The sequence below is a fragment of the Sceloporus occidentalis genome, unplaced genomic scaffold, assembly GCF_023333645.1.
Source record: "Sceloporus occidentalis isolate IW3139 unplaced genomic scaffold, rSceOcc1.0.p SCAF_274, whole genome shotgun sequence".
Classification (NCBI taxonomy): domain Eukaryota; kingdom Metazoa; phylum Chordata; class Lepidosauria; order Squamata; family Phrynosomatidae; genus Sceloporus; species Sceloporus occidentalis.
In genome coordinates, this window is record NW_028317254.1 from 797,010 (window position 1) to 816,489 (window position 19,480).

At 44.9% G+C, this 19,480-nt stretch overlaps 3 protein-coding genes across 6 annotated transcripts in view; 2 read left to right on the forward strand and 1 right to left on the reverse strand.

Annotated features, from left to right (window-relative positions):
• Positions 1 to 5,391, forward strand: part of LOC149275638 (voltage-gated inwardly rectifying potassium channel KCNH6-like) — a 38,912-nt gene extending 33,521 nt beyond the window's left edge. Inside the window, exons 8-14 of the mRNA XM_089504524.1 lie at positions 2,345 to 2,597; positions 2,991 to 3,184; positions 3,556 to 3,661; positions 3,809 to 4,117; positions 4,424 to 4,604; positions 4,706 to 4,904; positions 5,122 to 5,391. Coding sequence (XP_089360650.1) covers positions 2,345 to 2,597; positions 2,991 to 3,184; positions 3,556 to 3,661; positions 3,809 to 4,117; positions 4,424 to 4,604; positions 4,706 to 4,904; positions 5,122 to 5,391 — 1,512 coding nt within the window. The remainder of the gene's footprint in view (positions 1 to 2,344; positions 2,598 to 2,990; positions 3,185 to 3,555; positions 3,662 to 3,808; positions 4,118 to 4,423; positions 4,605 to 4,705; positions 4,905 to 5,121) is intronic.
• A 2,865-nt stretch (positions 5,392 to 8,256) lies between these two features.
• On the forward strand, positions 8,257 to 10,961 carry LOC149275639 (DDB1- and CUL4-associated factor 7-like). The gene is made up of 7 exons (XM_089504514.1): positions 8,257 to 8,394; positions 8,926 to 9,084; positions 9,304 to 9,415; positions 9,570 to 9,688; positions 9,841 to 10,050; positions 10,161 to 10,278; positions 10,789 to 10,961. The coding sequence occupies exons 1-7, from the start codon at positions 8,257 to 8,259 to the stop codon at positions 10,959 to 10,961; spliced, it is 1,029 nt and encodes a 342-aa protein (XP_089360640.1).
• Positions 10,962 to 13,915: 2,954 nt separating this feature from the next.
• LOC149275640 (ubiquitin-conjugating enzyme E2 variant 1) lies at positions 13,916 to 17,754 on the reverse strand. Of its 4 annotated transcripts, none has more exons than XM_089504493.1 (4): positions 17,739 to 17,754; positions 15,183 to 15,331; positions 14,797 to 14,922; positions 13,916 to 14,062 (listed from the first exon to the last, which is right to left on the reverse strand). In XM_089504493.1, exons 1-4 carry the CDS (start codon positions 17,752 to 17,754, stop codon positions 13,916 to 13,918), a joined length of 438 nt encoding a protein of 145 aa, XP_089360619.1. The 4 variants fall into 4 exon arrangements, with proteins under 4 accessions (XP_089360619.1, XP_089360621.1, XP_089360618.1 ...); XM_089504495.1 differs by having other exon boundaries at positions 15,183 to 15,322; positions 17,733 to 17,754; XM_089504492.1 differs by having other exon boundaries at positions 17,733 to 17,754.
• Between the last annotated feature and the right edge of the window lie 1,726 nt (positions 17,755 to 19,480).

Consider the following 19,480-nt stretch of genomic DNA (forward strand, 5'->3'; position numbering starts at 1 on the left):
CGTGAATAAATTCCATTTTTCATGTGATTTTGTCTTCATATGTTCATTTGAATCTACGCAGGTTCCGTGGTGCTCCATTGTGGTGGGAAGGTGTTGAATATTGTACTTTCTGTGGGATTACGTGCACCCCTTATGGTTTCTCTTCCCTTTAAAAGGCTAATATGCAACCAGCTGCTGGATCTCAAGCCAAGATCATCTGCCAGGCAAGGGCACAGGCCTTCCACCCTGCTCCACGTGACCCGGCGGGTAGACTCACACTAGCACATCAGGTCTGATGGCCCAAACATGCTTACAAATTAACATAGAGACATAGAATAAAGAAGTTGGAATGAGAACTGAATAGTGGGTGGTTGGTCTATAAAAGCTGGTGTATAAGCAGGAAAGATTCCCCATGTGACCCCTAAACATCTGGCCAGGGGGACAAAGTGTAGTCACTTGGACAAGTCAATCAGACGTCCGGAGATAGGAATGATGGCACCATGAGACATCATGACATAACCCAGCAGATATCTCAGTCCATTGGGTGTTCCTTTTAAACTATAGATTGGACCCGCCAATTTAAAGCTACATTAATTACTAGATATTAGAACTGTATCAGCAGCAACATTCCATTGGTTGCTATAGCGATAAAATCACTTTTCCACCATTGTACCAGAGCCACTTTTTTTATACATAACCCCCAAAGCTTTTTGGAGTTGGGTATTACATCCGTGTTTCTATATTAAACTCATTGAATATAATATTTGTTTTTACATTGCTGAAATGATCAGAAATTGTTTGGCCACACCATAATTTAAAGGTGCTGTTCCACCTACTTTTCTAATTAAATACAACATTCCAGACAAACCTTTCCCGATAGTAACTCTTTAAGCATTTCAAGTTTGCGTTGATCACATTTTTGGGAGGAAACACTTAATTGTCATATAACAGAAAACTGATAGGTTACCCATAAAAACTGAATAGAAAGCTTCTTAAATATTTTATTTATGTGGAACAGCACCTGTAAGTATAAAGCGTAGTTTGTGATTTTTCTACACTATTTTCTATGACATACACAATAAAGGACGGGGAAGGAATATGTATGTAAAATACATGTCTGTGTGCATAATAATAAAAATAATAATTTGCTATTTTGGGGGGCTTTTCTCCCTGTGAGACTCAGTGTATATGTGTATATGTGTGTACATGTGAATGTTTAAGCCAGTATGATTTATAACAACTTCTGGATTCTATAGAACAATAATGTTAAAACTTAGAAGACAAAAGAAGCCACAATAACGAACATGATCTTGAGAGTTTTTCCCCCAAAATAAAATCATATGTTTTTGTTAATGAGCATGTTACTAGAGCTCCGAGCAACTCTAGAGAGTTGGGAGGGATGCTAATTGCGCTTGGAGGTGATCGTTCTCTGCCAAGGTGCTTATAGCTCTACTGGGTGGACCGAATGGCAACTGGAATTTGCTGGGGCATTCTTGGACCCTTCATCCAGTTCACGCTATATCCTAGGGGTGCCATGGCAAGCAGACGTCCTAGCCAATCCACATCGCCAACCCATGCATGGCTGTCATATCATTCTTATAGGAGAATATTGTGTGTTTCTTACAATGTTGCTTGGAGTTTTATTTCATTTAACACTCAACATTTTGGGGCAAATTGAGAACTTTACAGGTTAGATTATTACATGTATTAAATTTAATTTAAAAAAACCCCTAATATTTTTAGCAGTTTTCCCAAAAAAATTCCTGGGGCATTCACATTAAACTATAAAATCCTCTGAAGAGAGCAGAAGAACTATAACTTAGCTGTCAATTAAATGCATGATCTGAGATCTGAAGCGATCTCATATAATACTGTATCTTCACTTCTACTTTCTTTAAACCAAAGTCTTTCTCTAAATTCACCTTTCCTGGGTGAGAAAAAGGCCGCAGATTTATACAAGAAATAAAAAATGTCTTGATTCTGTTTTTTAACACCTAATAAAAATGACCATAATACAAGCCTAGATCTGGCTCAGACACTCAATGGGATAGCAGGATAATATTTTACAATAAACACCAGCACGTTAGCTCATAGCAGGTACATTCTGTCCTTCCTATCCTATTAATATGTGTCCAACCACATATTGATTCTTGAACACACAATATTATATAGAAAATAAGGCGGCAGTGATTGCATTGATGTAGTCAACACTTTGAGGTCATGCAAGAAGGACTTCTTTTCTGATATATGTTTTCTTCTCTTTCCTTCCATCACCCTCCAATCCTAAACCCACTTGCTCCTTCTTTCTCTGTATTCCTTTCCTTGATTTTATTCCTCCCCCACGCCATGCCTTTTTTTTATCCAGGTGTTGAAAGGCTTTCCAGAGTGCCTCCAAGCGGACATCTGCCTCCACCTCAACCGCACGCTGCTTCAAAACTGTAAAGCCTTCCGTGGTGCCACCAAAGGCTGCTTGCGGGCTCTAGCGATGAAATTCAAGACCACCCACGCCCCTCCAGGGGACACGTTGGTTCACTACGGAGACGTGCTGACCACCCTCTACTTCATCTCTCGCGGTTCTATAGAGATTCTCAGGGACGACATTGTGGTAGCCATTCTGGGTAATAAGGAGAATGGTTACCATGTTTCTCTACGTATGACCATGTGTGACTCTAAGATGTACTAATGGAGAAATGGAGAAAAACAGCAAGTTGAGCTGTTTGTCTTGCTCTTCTTCTCCTAGCCAAAATATAACTTTGCCCCCCTCACATTATACATCCTGAAATGTGACTGCCCCCTAGATCAACAAAAACATTTGCCAGCTCCAAGGCTTGGTGTCCTACAGGTCTGCTTCCAATAACACATATGGTCGGTTGCCCCATTTGGTACCCTGCAGGTCTGTTTGGTTAATATACATGGTTGGCCGTTCCCACATTTTCTCCATATATCAGATACCCAAACTTCAAAATGAGTATGTAGAGTAAGGTCTTTAACACTGACTTATCTTTTCCCAGGAAAGAATGATATTTTTGGAGAGCCAATCAGTCTATATGCTCGTCCTGGGAAATCGAATGCAGATGTGAGGGCGTTAACATACTGCGATCTGCACAAAATCCAGAGAGAGGACCTTCTTGAGGTCCTGGACATGTATCCAACCTTCTCAGACTCCTTCTGGAGCAACCTGGAGATCACCTTTAACCTTAGAGATGTGAGTAGGTTACAGAGGAGAGTTGAAGAGAATTAGCATCTGGATGGATAAAAAGTTGTAGTGTTGAACATATAAAGGTCTAAAGCTCCATGAAGGCCAACTGTCCAATCCTCTCTAGAACCCAAGATGTTATAGAAGCTTTGCTTTAACTACAGACGTTATACACAGCTAAAAGCCTGTCCTTTGGGGAGCCGCGTGAGATGCTGAGTTTTTTCTTGGTTCTTTGAGAATCTTAGAATGTATAGAGTTGTCGAGAAACAAACTCTACATGTTTAGTTTGTGGAGGAACTAATGTAGACGTTGGAAAAAAATAATAAGCTGTGTGGCAAAACGCCGTCAGAAATAGATTGTTTCTCCTTTCCCCATATCAGGCAGACAGTATCCCCCGATCCCCCTCAAGTGAAGATTACAACGGTAGCTACCGTAAGACCAGGAGATGCAAGCAACCAAACCGGCGCCGCAGGAAACATGGCAAGTATCAATTGTGCCAAGGACCCACGTCATGCCATACTTAGCTTAAGAAGCCAATACAAATGGACATGCATAGTTAGAATGAGTGATGAGCTTAAAACTGAAAATTACATTTCCTTTAATGTATCTATTTTATTTATTCTTGTTCTCCACTCTATACTTTCTTCCCAGATGGTCTGGATGATGGCAATTCAGATACCGAGCAACATCATTTGTTTTCGGATCTCACCAGCCTCCAGCATCCCCTAAGTCACGAACAGTGGGACGAGATGGGCTCCAGCACCACTCCCTGCTCCCAGACAAGCGATGACGAGACCAAGCCTCTCAATTCGGCACGAGCCGACAGAATGCCACCTGCAGACAAGCAGGAATTCATCCCTGCCGTGGTGAACTTGGTCACAGCCAACATCAGCAGCAGGGAAGGTGGCAGGAAGGTGCTGGAGACCGTGGAGACGTTTTCAGGTGGGTGCTGCACGGGCATGGAAAGACATTTAGGTCCCAAAGAATTTAGACAGACAGACCACCTGCTCTTAAAGTAAATAGTTTTTAACTCTTGCCTCTTAAAACTTTGCTTTTCTCCCCATCGCATAATGCGATATTCATCGTCTACTTGTAGCCATAACATTGAGTTTGAGAAAGCCTTGTCTTTGGTTCCACAGCTAAATGGTGAAAAGGTAGCCGCAAATAAAACAGCTTCTTATACTAGGGTTGATTGTATTGGGGGAAGCTTTTCTCCATTGTCTTACTGCCCATTTTATTTTCCATCAGCATCACCCCTCGAAGTTCCCAACTTGTTCAGCTTTTGGGATGAACATCGTGCGTCTGTGTGTCCTGAACCATCGCGGCACATTTCATTGGTGCACAACTCTATGGATCCCCCTCTCAGCCCCGACGACCGACCAGGAGAGGTGGAATCGCGTCTGGAACTCCTCCAAAATCAGCTAGACAGGTGAGCAAAATGGGTTGTCCATGACATTTTAAAGGTCCCCAGAGAATTTTGGAGATAAAAAATACAAGACGAATGAAACTTAGAAAAACGTTTCTTTGCAGACTGGAGACCAGAATGTCTTCTGACATCAACATAATCTTACAGCTGTTGCAAAGGCAGCTTTCTCAGATACCTCCCGCATACAGCCCCATTTCACCCAGCTCGCACACCTTGGGGCTTTACCACACGGCTTCAAAGAGCCTGGAGCCCATACAGAGTAACCCATCCTTACCCAAGGACTCCCCCGAATCTCTTCTTCAGGTCAGTAGACACATTGTTTGTAATTCTTGGGTGACTGATTTCTGTAAGCTGATAAGTGTGCAATAACGCTGAATAATAATAAATTAATATCATAATATAATATATATTTTTAGCATCATATTCTGGAACCTGTTCCATGAAAGCTAAATTATCCCCAAGTAAGTATGCAAGATGATCATCTTCATGAGTTTCTGATACTGATTTTTCTGTCTTTCAGAGCCCTGGACTGACCGATTACAATGACTTAGAGCCTCTGAACCTTAAATCCAGTGTTTTCAACCTCAATGTTGTCCCTCAGGAGCCAATGAGCCGCAACATAGCCCCCAGACTTCAGCTGGTCCACAATGGCCCACCTTCTGACACCCACTCCAATACAATCCTTGGAGGCTTCCGATTCCCATCCCTTCCAGAGCACCTAGAGTGCCCTTCTCCTCCGGACCAGGAATTTCAAAGACACCTTTCAGATCCAGGTCTACCAGGAAGTTAGGGTCACCATGAAGAGGCAGATGAAGGAACTCTTTTGGTCCCAGCTTTGGAATGGGAGGAAGGGAGTCTGAGCATGATACACTCCTTCCTATTGTCTATGCATAGAATAGATTTCTTGTGGGGTGCGGTTCTTCTGCGAGGAGAAGGGAGATGATGAAGCATAGCTCTTCATCTTCGAAAAGGGCACAACTTCTTGAGTACCTCTCGAGGGAAAAAAAAAAAAGTTTGCCCTCTGGAAGGTTTGTCTTCTTCACTCCAATATATTACCTGCCCTAGTAGGTTCTTCCTGTACAGGAACAGACTCATTTTCACTTTTCTTGCACTGGGAAGCAGCTGACACTCTAAGACCTCAAGAGAAGTCTCTGGGTTCTCTTTTCTGAGGAGGTCCATGATGAGAAATTGGTTGTGGAAACCGGATTCATAGAAATAATCCAGAGACCGTAAAAGACTGCAGGTTCCAGGACACCTACGTTATCTGAGCTTCCAATATAAACTGTGCTGCTTCAGGTGGACACCACGGGAACCAGCTTATTGAAAATTAAACTCTGTAAGAGTGTTTTGAAAGCGAGTAAAGCTCACCCCCTATACTCAAAATGTTAAAAAAGAAAAGAAGAATAACAAAATGTTTATAGAACAAGTAAAATAATAATATTAATAGCCGAATAAAAATATTTTATTGTATTAGCGGAAGGAGAAAGAAAATGTTTAATCCAAAATTTCACCTCTCTTCTCTCTCCATGTTGCATTTTTACCCCGGCGCAAAATATGCAAATCGCCTGCTTAGTAACGTGTTTATGATACCACATCCCAGCCACGTGTAACGCCATAACGAGGTGCCAGGCGCAAGGAGATTTATAAACGCTAGAGGATGTTTGCAAACCGAGCCCCCCAAAAAATAAAAGAAAATGGTTAAAAAAAAAAAAAACTATAACTGCTTTATTAAGATTTTTTTTATATTACTTATATATAATATATTGCCTGACCCAGAAGTTCATTGGCACAAAACTAATTGTTAAATGTATAAATATATAGAAATATATTAAAAGAAAAAAATACAAAAAATATATCAGTTTTATAACAGTACGGATCATTTTGTTTTCGCGTTACCTCTGCTGTTGTCATCAAATTTTCTGAAAAATATCAAAGGACGGTGATCCACGGAAGGTATATACGAGGGTGACATTTCTAAACAGAAAAAAAAACAGCTTGTTAACATATAACGCAACGTATTTTATATTGGAACAGAGGGGGTTCTAGGAAAACTAGTAAACAAAATAGAAAGTAAGACATATTAAGCAAAAATTAAGCAATAGTTTTAAACATATTAAAGCAACGGTACAAAGGATTTTAAGAAGCTTTTTCTGCTGCTATGGCCACAAAATGTATTTATGGTATATTATTGGGGGGGGGTTCTTCCTGTTGCATTTATTATATTTGGGGGGGGATAAAAGGTTAAAAAACAAATCTTTAATTAACAGATTAAATTGTGGTAAAAAAAAATCATGAATAGAAACAAATCTATTTATTGGCCAATTGGAGCCCCACGCCTACCAACTCTGTTTAAAGTAGTAAAGCCGTGTAGAGCATGTCAGGAAAAATAAATGGTTTCCACGACTACCGACACACGAAATTAACTGGAAACATTACTCTATAATTAACCTTTGATGTTTTATATATTTCTACATTGGCTGACATCAGGAGTGTTCTGGTTAATATAGGTCCGTAGCCACAGCGGCCCTCGGCTAAGAGGTTGGTTACGGAGTCTCCATAGGATGGACAAACTGTCGGCCGACATATGACCTGAACGCTCATTAGGAAAAACTGTGAACGTTTTTATTATGGAGTTTTAGAGAATGATATAAAAACTTAAATAAACTTTCATTTTGCCAGCTGCTCTCTCTATTGTTTTCTTCATCAGTTCGGAGAATTATTAAAATCCCTGAGCTTTAAAATTCCAGTGTATAGAAATTGAAACAATTTTAATGACCAAAAAGGGTCACTTTTGCCTTAGGGGTGTGGTTAGGGGGTGTGGCTGTGGGCAGAGCTTTCCCAAGACTTTTTATGTACCTTTGTGACCTATCGTTAGTTATTTGTGTAACTAAATGAGGCGTTTAATGTATTATTTATAGAGTTTTTATTATTGGGGCATTTAGGGCTGTAGAACCCTGTGATGCCCTCAGACTCAGGGGAGAAAAGAGGGACTATAACTCATTGACACAACACCAGACACAACCTGATTTAGGGCTGCCATTTTTTTTAAAGAAAAAAAAACCAGCTGCAGCATGGCTTCTAAAATATTACTATTGTCTAATCCATCTTTACCCCAGATACAATAATTTGTTACCATTATTAGTGATAACGAGCCAACAGTTTACACGGCACTTTACAGTTAGGGGTTTCTTTGTATTAAGGGCAATTTATGGGCACGTGAACGACGTGGGACAACCGCCGTCAAACGCCACTAATTTCCTTTGAGCTCGAACCCGAACAGCACCTCGAATACGTCACATGCAAGCGCGCGATTTGTGTTCCAACCCTCCTTTCGGTTACACCACGCCCATTTCTCCCACCTATAAACCAAATGGAGCACAAAAACATCCCGGCACGAAAGTGAGGTTTGAGACGCAGCAACAGCCAAGACGTCACCCGAGCGCCTTGTTAATTGTGTCCAATCACCACTGAGAAAAGGATCAGCATGGTTAGCCAATCGGCGCCGAGTTCTCTCTTGGCTGTGTGGGGGTTTCCTACATTCTTCTCCCAATTGGCTATTTCCATTACCCTTTGAGCTGAGCTGCGCATGCGTGAAGGGTTTAACGAACTGCTGCAGTGATTGTGCCCCGTTAACGGAACCTGCTTCTTATCCGCTATGTCCCTGCACGGGAAACGGAAGGAAATCTACAAGTACGAGGCGCCATGGACCGTGTATGCCATGAACTGGAGTGTGAGGCCGGACAAGAGGTTCCGCCTGGCCCTTGGCAGCTTTGTGGAGGAATATAACAATAAGGTAAGTGCACCCAGCTCTATTGGAGAGGCGAGTGCACCAAGGCAGCTCTATGAGAGAGAGAGAGAGAGAGAGAGAGAGAGGCAAGGGGGCGCGCAGGCAGCTCTATGAGAGAGAGAGGCAAGGGGGCGCGCAGGCAGCTCTATGAGAGAGAGAGGCAAGGGGGCGCGCAGGCAGCTCTATGAGAGAGAGAGGCAAGGGGGCGCGCAGGCAGCTCTATGAGAGAGAGAGGCAAGGGGGCGCGCAGGCAGCTCTATGAGAGAGAGAGGCAAGGGGGTGCGCAGGCAGCTCTATGAGAGAGAGAGGCAAGGGGGCGCGCAGGCAGCTCTATGAGAGAGGCAAGGGGGCGCGCAGGCAGCTCTATGAGAGAGGCAAGGGGGCGCGCACACACACATCCATGTATATGAAGTGAATAAACCCTTCTGCGAGAGGGGTAGTCACTGTGAGTAGAGCGCGCGTTCCCGGTGCTGCTGTCTTGAGCCGAGGTGTCGGCGGCTGTCCGTTAACCTGTCTCGGATTTGGCTGGGTCTCCAGGTGCAGCTGGTCGGCCTCGATGAAGAGAGCTCAGAGTTCATCTGCAGGAACACCTTCGACCATCCGTATCCTACTACCAAGCTCATGTGGATTCCCGACACCAAGGGCGTCTACCCTGACCTCCTGGCCACCAGCGGCGACTACCTGCGCGTCTGGAGGGTAAGCGCCTGCCTGATACCACGGAGACTGATTAAGGTTTGAGTCTTCACAGCACGAGAAACGGGCGAATAGACGGGCCGAATGGGGACGATCTTCCGGCAGATTCTATTCTTCTTGCTGCCATGACGACAAACGATTCCACAGGAATGTGTGTGCTGGGGATTCTGGGATGTCTTTTATTATTATTTTATCACTTTTTTTTGTCTATTTTCTGTATAGGTTGGGGAAACAGAGACCCGTCTGGAATGTCTGTTGAACAACAACAAAAATTCAGACTTTTGTGCCCCTCTCACCTCCTTTGATTGGAATGAAGTGGACCCTAATCTACTGGGTGAGGCTGTCTGGAGGGGAAAACTCGCCCTTAAAATCCGAATGGTTGCTTAAATATTCTTTTGGAGTAAACTATTGGAAGCCTGCTGTGCTTGTGCTCCCCGGGTGTGGGGGAAGGTTTAGTGTGTAACACACGTTCCGGTTATGATTCTCAGGAACTTCCAGTATTGACACCACCTGCACCATCTGGGGTCTAGAGACTGGGCAGGTCCTTGGCAGGGTCAACCTCGTGTCCGGACACGTGAAAACACAGCTTATCGCCCACGACAAGGAGGTGAGAGATCCCCTGATTTAATTCTATTCTCAAAGACTGGTTCTTAGACACATGTTTATTGCGAATAGAATGTCTGCGGCGGACGTGTCCGTGTTGAGGTAAGTGCGCGTGCTGCCAACATAGGTTAACTCTTGGATACCTCTGTGTGGCAGGTGTATGACATCGCCTTCAGCCGTGCCGGCGGCGGGCGCGACATGTTTGCTTCCGTGGGAGCTGACGGCTCTGTGCGCATGTTTGACCTGCGCCACCTGGAACACAGCACCATCATATACGAAGACCCCCAACACCACCCGCTGCTCCGACTGTGCTGGAACAAGCAGGATCCCAACTATCTGGCCACCATGGCTATGGATGGCATGGAGGTGAGTTTGGTCAGCGTTTTGGTGCCGTCAGCCCGTTGTCTCTGAGACAGGACTCTTCCGCACTGGAGATCTGGTTACAGGGTCTGATTTATCTTTCTTGTCTGAATCAGGTGGTTATCCTGGATGTCCGTGTGCCCTGCACGCCAGTGGCCAGGCTTAACAACCACCGTGCCTGCGTCAACGGTATTGCCTGGGCCCCGCACTCATCCTGTCACATCTGTACCGCCGGTGAGTACCTTCCCAGAGTTGCCGTGGTGCCGTGAGCTTACAAAAAAAACCACAAAACCCTTGGCCGTTGGAGAGACCCGGGGGATCCAGTTTCTCCCACCGGATTAAACCCTTCTTCCCCGCCTTTAGCAGACAGTCGTCTCGGTGATCGTCTGCTTTCCAAGGTGTACCCACCTTGAGCTTGTTGCACTCTGCGGCGCCTGCTTTTGTTTCTACATTTTGTGATCAAACATAGCATTATAGACCTGCGTAATGCGTGCGTGTGTCTTTACTTAGCACTAGCAGTCGTATTTAATGCTTTACAGTTCACAATATAAAAGAGAAGCTAGAATAAGTCCAGTAGGCTACAGACATCTTGATCTGAGTGACTTGAATACATTAGGAAAGGAGGTCCCTGCCTTGTGGGTATATTGATATTCCAGTCTGGTCGGACGGGTGAGGGATCCAGAGAGAGTGGTTATTAACCTGCAAAGTGTTTGAGGTTACGTTGTATGTTGTCTTCCCTTTCAGCCGATGACCACCAGGCCTTAATATGGGATATCCAGCAGATGCCACGCGCGATCGAGGACCCCATCCTGGCGTACACGGCGGAGGGAGAAATCAATAACGTGCAGTGGGCTAGCACTCAGCCAGACTGGATCGCCATCTGCTACAACAACTGCCTCGAGATCCTCAGAGTCTGATAATTATTTATTCCCGTCTCTTCTGTCCCAACCCTACCCGCTCCGCCCGTCCCCCGAGTTTTATACGGTCAGAGGTCCTCTGTTTTTTTTAACTCCTAGGCTCCGGAATCTCTTAAAAAAAGAAAATGTTATGGATTCCGGGCCCTTTTTCAATCTGAAATTCTATCGCAGAGGCCCCGGCAGGAGGAGCCGCTCCGTTCCGGACACATCGATAGCCGGTGATGCTTATTAGGTCAGTTATGGAGGAGAGGAACCGAACGGGTCTGGAATGAACTTCGTCCCTTTTTACGGACTCTTTTCTTCCGCTTCACATAAACGGCTTGATGTCTTGTATCTTATTTGTGTGCTTTAATGGTATTTGGGGGGGGGGGGGGGGTCTGCTAGCGGGATTTAACCCTTTGTATTGTTATAATCCCCATGTATACACTTATATATTTTGTGTTTCCAAGCACCTGTTAAGAAGGAATGCTCTGAAATTCCTGACAGTGTAGACTTTATTATGTCGTCGTAGTCCATACCCTTTGAGATATATATATATATATATATATATATATATATATATATATATATATATATATATATATAATTAGTTTCTTTTCACCATATAAATTGGATGTGTTCATGGACACTTTCAAACAATGCATCTTGTAAGGCCAGGCAGGGAAGGGGTTAAGGGGCATATCTTTTGCTGCAGGACTTGTTGATTTAAAGCCTTGTGAATGGACTACAATAAACTTGCCATTTTTTGTACTCTCATTTATTCCTCCATGCCTTATTGATATAAACCAGGTTTTTGTCTCCGACCAGCATTACTGTATACAGTGCTGGGTGTTATATTACTGTATACAGTGCTGGGGGGGGGGGCTATCCCCTTTTCCCACAGGACTTTCTATTTAAAGGTTGGTATGGAGAGGGGTTAATGGGCCAGCTGTGTTATTATAGGAAGCGTTTACCATTAAGGGATTGCAGAGGTTGGTTGGAAGGCGGTAGCATCTCATATAACCTCTAATTCTTTGGGTCCAAACCCGGTCTTCAGTCATTCCTCCATTGCTAATTATTACGGCGGGCAGCCAGGCGGTGGTGGGTTAGTCCTTAATTGCCGCAACAGGTGCAGCTTCACTTCCACCTTCGGTAAGTGGTAACCCAGGGTGACGTTGCCGTGACCGTGTGCTGCGGGAAGCTCACCATTCCACCTTTTAAAGGTCCCGGTTGTTGAGCCTCCTAACATCATCGCGTGAGTTTGAGGAACGTGGTTACAGACCGATAGGATTGGGTAAAGGGGACATATTCAAGGGGTGTAGACGCTGGCAACGGCCGCAGATCGAAACTACCATCGAATCAAATTTATACTTAGATGGCTTCTTCGCTGACCGATGTCTCGTCGCGTCTTTATTCTTCTCATATAGGACGAAGCTGGGCTCTGTCACACTTATATCAAGCCTAAGCGATACGTCCCTGCCCGCCCAGACACAAACCGCTGTACAACCGGGTCTAAATGACACCAATGTCTATCTCCTCATCTGTATGTAAAATAAACATCAGTTCGGTGTTTAACTCATAATAACCAGAAGCTTTCTTATTAACCTCGCAATGGGATTTATTCACTAAACGCCGCGTTGACGCACTTCCAGCTGATCACATTAAATACGCACCAGGTAGAGATTCTTCCAGCAATCTAGAAATTGTGTAGATTTTCCAATATAAACACAACCAAGAATAGGTTAAAATAAAAAAAACTAATAAAAAATCTATTAATTTGATGATTAATGGGGAGGGCTGGCAAGCGAGCTGAGGGCTGATAGCCCCCTAAGGGGGCTTGGTTTAAAGATTTTGGTCCACTGCCGTAAAGTTTGTTTACATATTATTTTTAAAGTGTTCTCTGGCATCTCTACATACAAACACCAGGTTGTGTGGACCACAGAGGTCTATAGGTGGTGTTTCCATGACAACTGACATTTATTTTTTTTACTGCACGGTGTACATGGAGCAGTAAGGACCAGTCATTATATTAAATATATATATGTGTATTTTTTTTTTTTTTAGAATAACACGGCCTTGCCCCAAACTGATTCTAAACCATATTGAACGACTTGAATATTATTTAAATACTCCTCCGAAAATAACGACCTTTTCCAACACCGCATGAAACCCCAAACTACAGAAATCCTTCCCGGGTCAGAAATAAAAAAATAAATAAATTAAAAAAAAATTAAAAAAATTATCTGTGAATAAAAAAAATAAAAACAATTCACGATCTGCCACATTGAGCATTTATTAGCGACGACACAAAGGGGTGAGAGGGAAGATGACCCAAGTTAGCACGCATTCCCATTAGTAGTCCATGAGTCCCAGTTTGAAGCTGGGCACAAACAAAAAGAAAAATACAAATTGGAAAAGAAAAAAAAAAATGGGGAGGAAAAAAAAAATCCCCAAAAAAATCTGTGGAACAACTTTTAGAAACAGCTCAGAATTACAAGCAAATAAGATAAAATCAGGCCAAGAAAAAAAGAATAAACTACAGCAATGTGATTGTGTGATACATGTTTTCACAGTCGCGTTTATGTGCCACACGCCTCTGGAACAGTAATAAATTTAAATAGATTTTTCTTGACACCAGAAGTTTTCGAAACTAAGCAGACAGTGGTTAGACGTGAAAGGGTTAATTTTTTTTTTTTTTAAGCACAACATAAAGGAGATTGAAATGGGAACAAAAAAAAAAAAAGAAAAAAAAAAATATATATATTAGTATCATTTACAGTCTTCTCAAGATAAAGTGATTTTTATCTTGGGAGCCTTTTTTTCGGGACTCTGAGGTCTACAAGATGTATCTAGAAAATTTACTACTGTGGAAAATGAAGACAGCTTTAAATTCATTTTAAACTGGGCATGATTTTTTTTTTTTTTTTTACATTTTTTTATCATTTTTTTGTCTTGTATGTGGGTTTTTTTTTTTTCTAATTGCTGTAACATTGTCCTTCGGGTGGCTGAGGAAGTTTCATATTTTCTTTGGACATCATAAGACGTCGGAGTTCTTGCAGAACGACTTTGATGCTATAAGAATTCTGCCATTTGGCTAAAACAGATATGGCTCTGGGATCCACCTAGAATAATAATACAAAAAAAAAAAAGGTTAAATATTGCAAATTAACACACTCAGCGATAAGATACATTCAGGACGCGGCGGACACTATGTGGCTTTAGTAGAGTATGACTGGCCACGCGTGTAAAGAAAGGTCCCTCGGTACCCTGCTTGATGTTTAAGCATTTAGCTCCTGCCTTAATTAAAAAATAAATCATTTAAACAATGGAGAAAAAAAAGTGCTGTGGCTATGAATATAATGTAATTTACTGATGAGCACCGGGGTATGATGTCATATCCCAGTGCCCTTCCTGGGATATGACATCATACCTCAAAGTGTGTCGCTGGGTACTGCACGCTATAGATGTGGTTAGTGTAGAGTAGGTAGGCAGTTTGGGGAGATCAGAGATCTGCCCACTGAGCCGTAAGGGGCTTCAGTGCCCGATAGGGTGACATGCCCCTGGTTTTGCTGCAGAATGGCTATGGTGCCCCCCATCCCCATGGATCTGCCACCCGGGACGGTCTAGGAAAGAATACACGGCTGACAGTGATGTAAAAAAAAAAAAAAGCAGATCTGTGAAGGAAAATGACAAAGCATGACATCATATTTACAAACGTTTATCGCGCACCAGAAAAAAAAAAATCTAGAAGAAAAAAATCCCAATTTATCCCAATTCTATTATTACAACAGAATCCTGCTTATCATGCGCATCAACCCATCAAACAGTCGTAGCTTATAGAGGGAAACATACTCACCACTCCATTTGAATTATTCACCCCATTCATATTAATTTTTGTTACAAATCTAACAAACGGAGGTGATTCTGGGTATTTAGGGCCACACTCTATTTTAAGGCTGTATATTCGGTTTTCATAAATTGTCTGCAAAAAAAAAAAAAAGAAAGGAAGACATCCAGAGATGAGTTTGTTATGGAGGCGAAACGTAACGCCACGCGGCAGAGGTCTGTGCGGCCAGCGCAGGGTATCTCAACCGAGGTGTTACGTGCCGCACTTCGCGCGTCAGGGGAGGAGGTGAAACCTTTCCCCTCGGCAATGACATCATAGGCGAAGAATCGGCCAAAGCAGGGAGTATCTGCTGCAGCAAAAGGCCGAGTGGGATCTGGACTAAACGTTTCACTTACCCTAGGAGGTCCAATTATCATACCGGTCCATCTTGTCAGCGTCATGTCTTCGTCGTCCTCCAGGCCCCAGCTGACCGTTCCATCCCCTACGCCCTTCTGGCCTTCTTCGAGTTCTTCCAAAAGCCGGAAATTACGTGGAACTTTAACGCCTGGAACAGAAGAGACGAAACGTTACAGAGCGTTCCAATGACACACGAACGCAACGGTACGCGACGTGAAGGATATCAGAGAACGCGGAACCTGTCCCTATTACTCCACACATTGAATCGCATTAGCGGTCTCGTCATTTGGGGGGTCAACCCGGCCCCCTGAGACGTATCTGAGCAGCGAGACGGGAGCAATCGTTTTAGGGGGGGGGGCTGGGGTTTATTTCTCTGATGTCAGGAGGACAGGAGATGATGTCACTATAGCCGGTAAGACCCTCTGTCTCTTTAAAGCTTTGGTCAACTTCCTCTTATTTTTTTGCCGCGCATGCAGGATCCTGGAAGGAAAGACGCGAGAGGTTTCATTCTGATGGGAAACGAGCTCATTGAGCTCGACAGCGAAGAAGCGCAGATAATCGAATCAGCGCCGTTAGCTCACGGGCAAGGGGTGAAAACAGGAGCCGGCATACGGCAAATGCAGAGAGGACCGGAGCGTAGGATGTTTATCGCGGGAATTCCATTTGGTTCGGAGATAGACGCACCAGGCGGCCCTCTGCGCGAACCGAGACACCGAAACCGGGCATTAGCGAGCTGAGCTTTCCTGCTGCAAGCAACCAATAATCAGCACGAATGCCGGCCCCCGCGGATCCGCAGCTTCTCCTGGAGTTTTGACATTGAAGGACTCGGTGTAATATAACAGGCGTTCTTCATCAGCGACGCTGCCTTGAGACTGATCGCTACAGCCTTTCTTACGAACACCGCGGGGGAAATAATCCGGAGCCGGAACGGTCTGCGGAGCCACATAAATGCCCCACACCGGGATCTAGTACGACGTTCCAGCGCTAGATGCCTCGATGGGGCAGGAAGATCCAGTCCTGATGCGCGGGAGATATGGCCAAGGGTGTGTAGAGAGCCAGGCGTGGGTTAAAATGACCCATGGACCGTTAGTGCATGTTATTTCTATGTTATTTATTATCACTACAATAAGACTGGAATAATAGATTATATTTCCTTTCTTAATAAGTGGAACAGCCTCCCAGCAGAAGTGGTAGAGGGTAATACAGTGAGGGTATTAAACATGCATGGGATAGACACACGGCTCCTGAATCTAAGACGAGACCAACGACTGATTAAGGTTTGAGTCTTTAAAGCAGGAGAAACGGGAACTAGATGGGGGCCGAATGGGGCCGATCTGCCGGCAGGCTCTGCGTTTCTACCTCCTATTTGGAGTTTTGCTCTCCTGCTAGCTGCTTATTCACTAAACAGTGAGTGACTTAATTACGCATCATGGGAGGATTGCCAACAGAGCTTCTCTTGCAAGAAGGGCCATAGCGGCCCCGCAAGATACGGCGTTAGATTTTTAACCCCCAGGAAGACACGGCCGACCCTTAAGTATTTCATACCAACAATCGAGAGAGGCTCTGGAGAACGGAATAACCCTCGGGAGGAGAAACCGTTTCAGCGCATCGTGAAATTTTTATGAATTGGTAAATTCTGAAAGGACCCCCCGGGGGGGCAGAAGGAGACGTCGGTTGCCCCCAGACGCCGGTTACACTCGGAGCGTCTCGCTGGGCAGATGGGCTGAAATCTCTTGGGTCATCGTAAGCGATCTCCACACCACCACAGGGCAATAAATCACGCGCCGGCTGCGGAGCCCGTGGGGGGGGGGGGGGCCGCATATTAATCACAATTCTGTTTTCATTATATTTACCCCAAAACCACAATGTTGGCAGAAAAGGGTATTTAAACCCCCGCGCTGGTCTCGGTGGATCAGGTAGATATTTAACAATGAGACGCGCCGATGACCTCACGACATATGTCACTTTATGATTCGCGAACGGGGATATCCCTACGTCTGCCATGAAGGGATGGGGTAGTTTCGCTCTGCAGCAAGTCCTAATGACCCGGAGAGGGGGCAGGTACTGCGATGATGCAGGGGGCATTAAATACTTCCTCCCCATTCACCGCACTCTATCCCATTGGGAACCCACAGTGCTCCCACTGGGGGTATTAACCCATTAGGATGAATGGCAGGACACTGCAGAATTTAACTCTTCCTGTGCCAGGGGCTTTAGATCCCACAGTATTGGTGGGATACATTCACCCAGAGGCGCCCCAAAGGCATCCATGAACCCCAGGAAAGCTCCAGGTCACCCCTGCCCTGTCTTGTCTGGGGGTCCTGAGCTCCCCGAGAGACCGGGGTCCTGACAGAGCAGATTCATGGGCTGAGGGGGTGGTGGGAAGGCCCCAGCTCCGACTCTACCCGGCAAGGCACCGCCTCAGCAGCGGCAAGAAGGAGCAGGAGAGGTTGCCTAGGGTCCCCGGGAGCTGCCCGTGCCCGTTAGGATACTCCTTCCCCGCCGCTATCGCCAGTTGCTCCCCCAATTTGCTCCGTCACCCCGCTCACCCGAGCCCGTGGTGGCCGCCATCTTGCGTTCGCTGTGTTCCAGAGCCGGCCTCCCGGTGACGTCACGGAAGGCGAGAACCTCGCCCGGCTGTCAGAGCGCAAAGGCTGTGGGAGGGGGCCAGCCGACAAAAGGGAACCATAGAGACCCAGGCAGGAAGTTCGGGTAGACGGCCAGCAGACGGCGCTGCAGTGAATATGCGGAGTCCGGAAGTCATGTTTGATGAGGGCATAAAGTTAGGTATGTCTGGCAATTGGTATTCAGAGTTCTAATCAGGAAAGACACAGACATAACATAGAATGTCCGGTGATCTACACCTACGGGGCAATTGAGAACGACCAAGGGGTGATATCCAACGAAACTATGTGCATTTTGTGTTTTAGCGGTTTGGGTTTTTTTGAAGTTTCGGTAGGAATAACACCTCTAGTATTTAGGACTCTTTGATGGACTGCAGATTCCGGAAGTGACGCTGTATGTCAAGGAATTCTCTGAAAACGTGAAGAGGAATACAATAGATAAAGTGCCAGCAGAAGCAGGTGAGAGTAATAAAATATTCACGTGGAGGCTGCAGCAGGATGTCCAGGGCCCACTCCCACAGATAATGGATGATGAGGTTACTGAGAGGGCTCTTGCTACCCTCCCTGGAGGTAATGAACCTGTTGGCTTGAGAGGCCTAAATCGCAACAAGGAAGACTGGAGAATCTGTCACCCATAAGGGCAGTCCATGTGCCTTAAAGATGCGGACCCCCCACTCATGGATCATCCCCCTCAGTCTCTGCTGCTCGAGAAAATGGCGTCTGGAAACGAGCGAGTTGACGGTCACCCCCCTGAGATGCCAATAAGACGTCAATGCGGCTGTCTTATCCTCTTTTGAAAAGGAGGAGAAAAACACAAGAATCTATACGACCCTCCATTGTGGAGACTCAACAACCATCCAAAAGAATGGATCCATGGGTAGAAACATGGCGGGGGGGATTTAAGACCCCTCTATCAGCATCAGGTCATGCAGAGGAAGATACGAGGATTGTTTAAAATAAGCAAGGAGCAAGTCTGACCCTAAACGGAAGATCCGGAGCCAACCTGTCAAAAAAAAAAAATATACGTCAACCCCGTTTAAAGGAAATCTCTGGTTTTCTATTGAATCGGTCCTTTGTGAAGAAGGAAAGATCACCGACTTTAATAAGCAAAGCAAATGTTGCAAGACAACATAGTGTTGATTATGGAGGAAGTGGAAACAGAAGGACACACAATGCAGGCATATAATGAAGAAGGAACTTGCACAAATTTTGGTCTTGTATACCAATAGAATGTCAAAGCAGACCCTATAGCACACAGTCTATGCTTCATCGCATCGAGGAGATGTTGGCTTCAAGGAAAGAAGACTATCCGCCGGGTGTTGTTGCATCCTCAGAGCGTAGATCTTATAGCAGTGGCGTTGCAGACTTAAAACGCACCTAAAAGATCTAAAATCAAACCAGAAATGGCTTGCAGGTAGCAGCACACACAGGGCATAGAAATGTAAGAAGACCGTCTATAAAGTAGAGAAGCCATTCGTACGGACGCTTTGCGGCGAGGCGGGAGACACAGGAGGATTCGGTCGCGTTTGGGATGTTGGAAGAACGATAGGAATCTTACTACTCATCGGAGGATACGCAGGCAGAAGAGCTCACGCTTTCTTAAAACGTACACCGATTGTGATTGTACTCAAGGATTTATACGTCGAAGGAAGGTTATTGGTTGTCCGGATTCT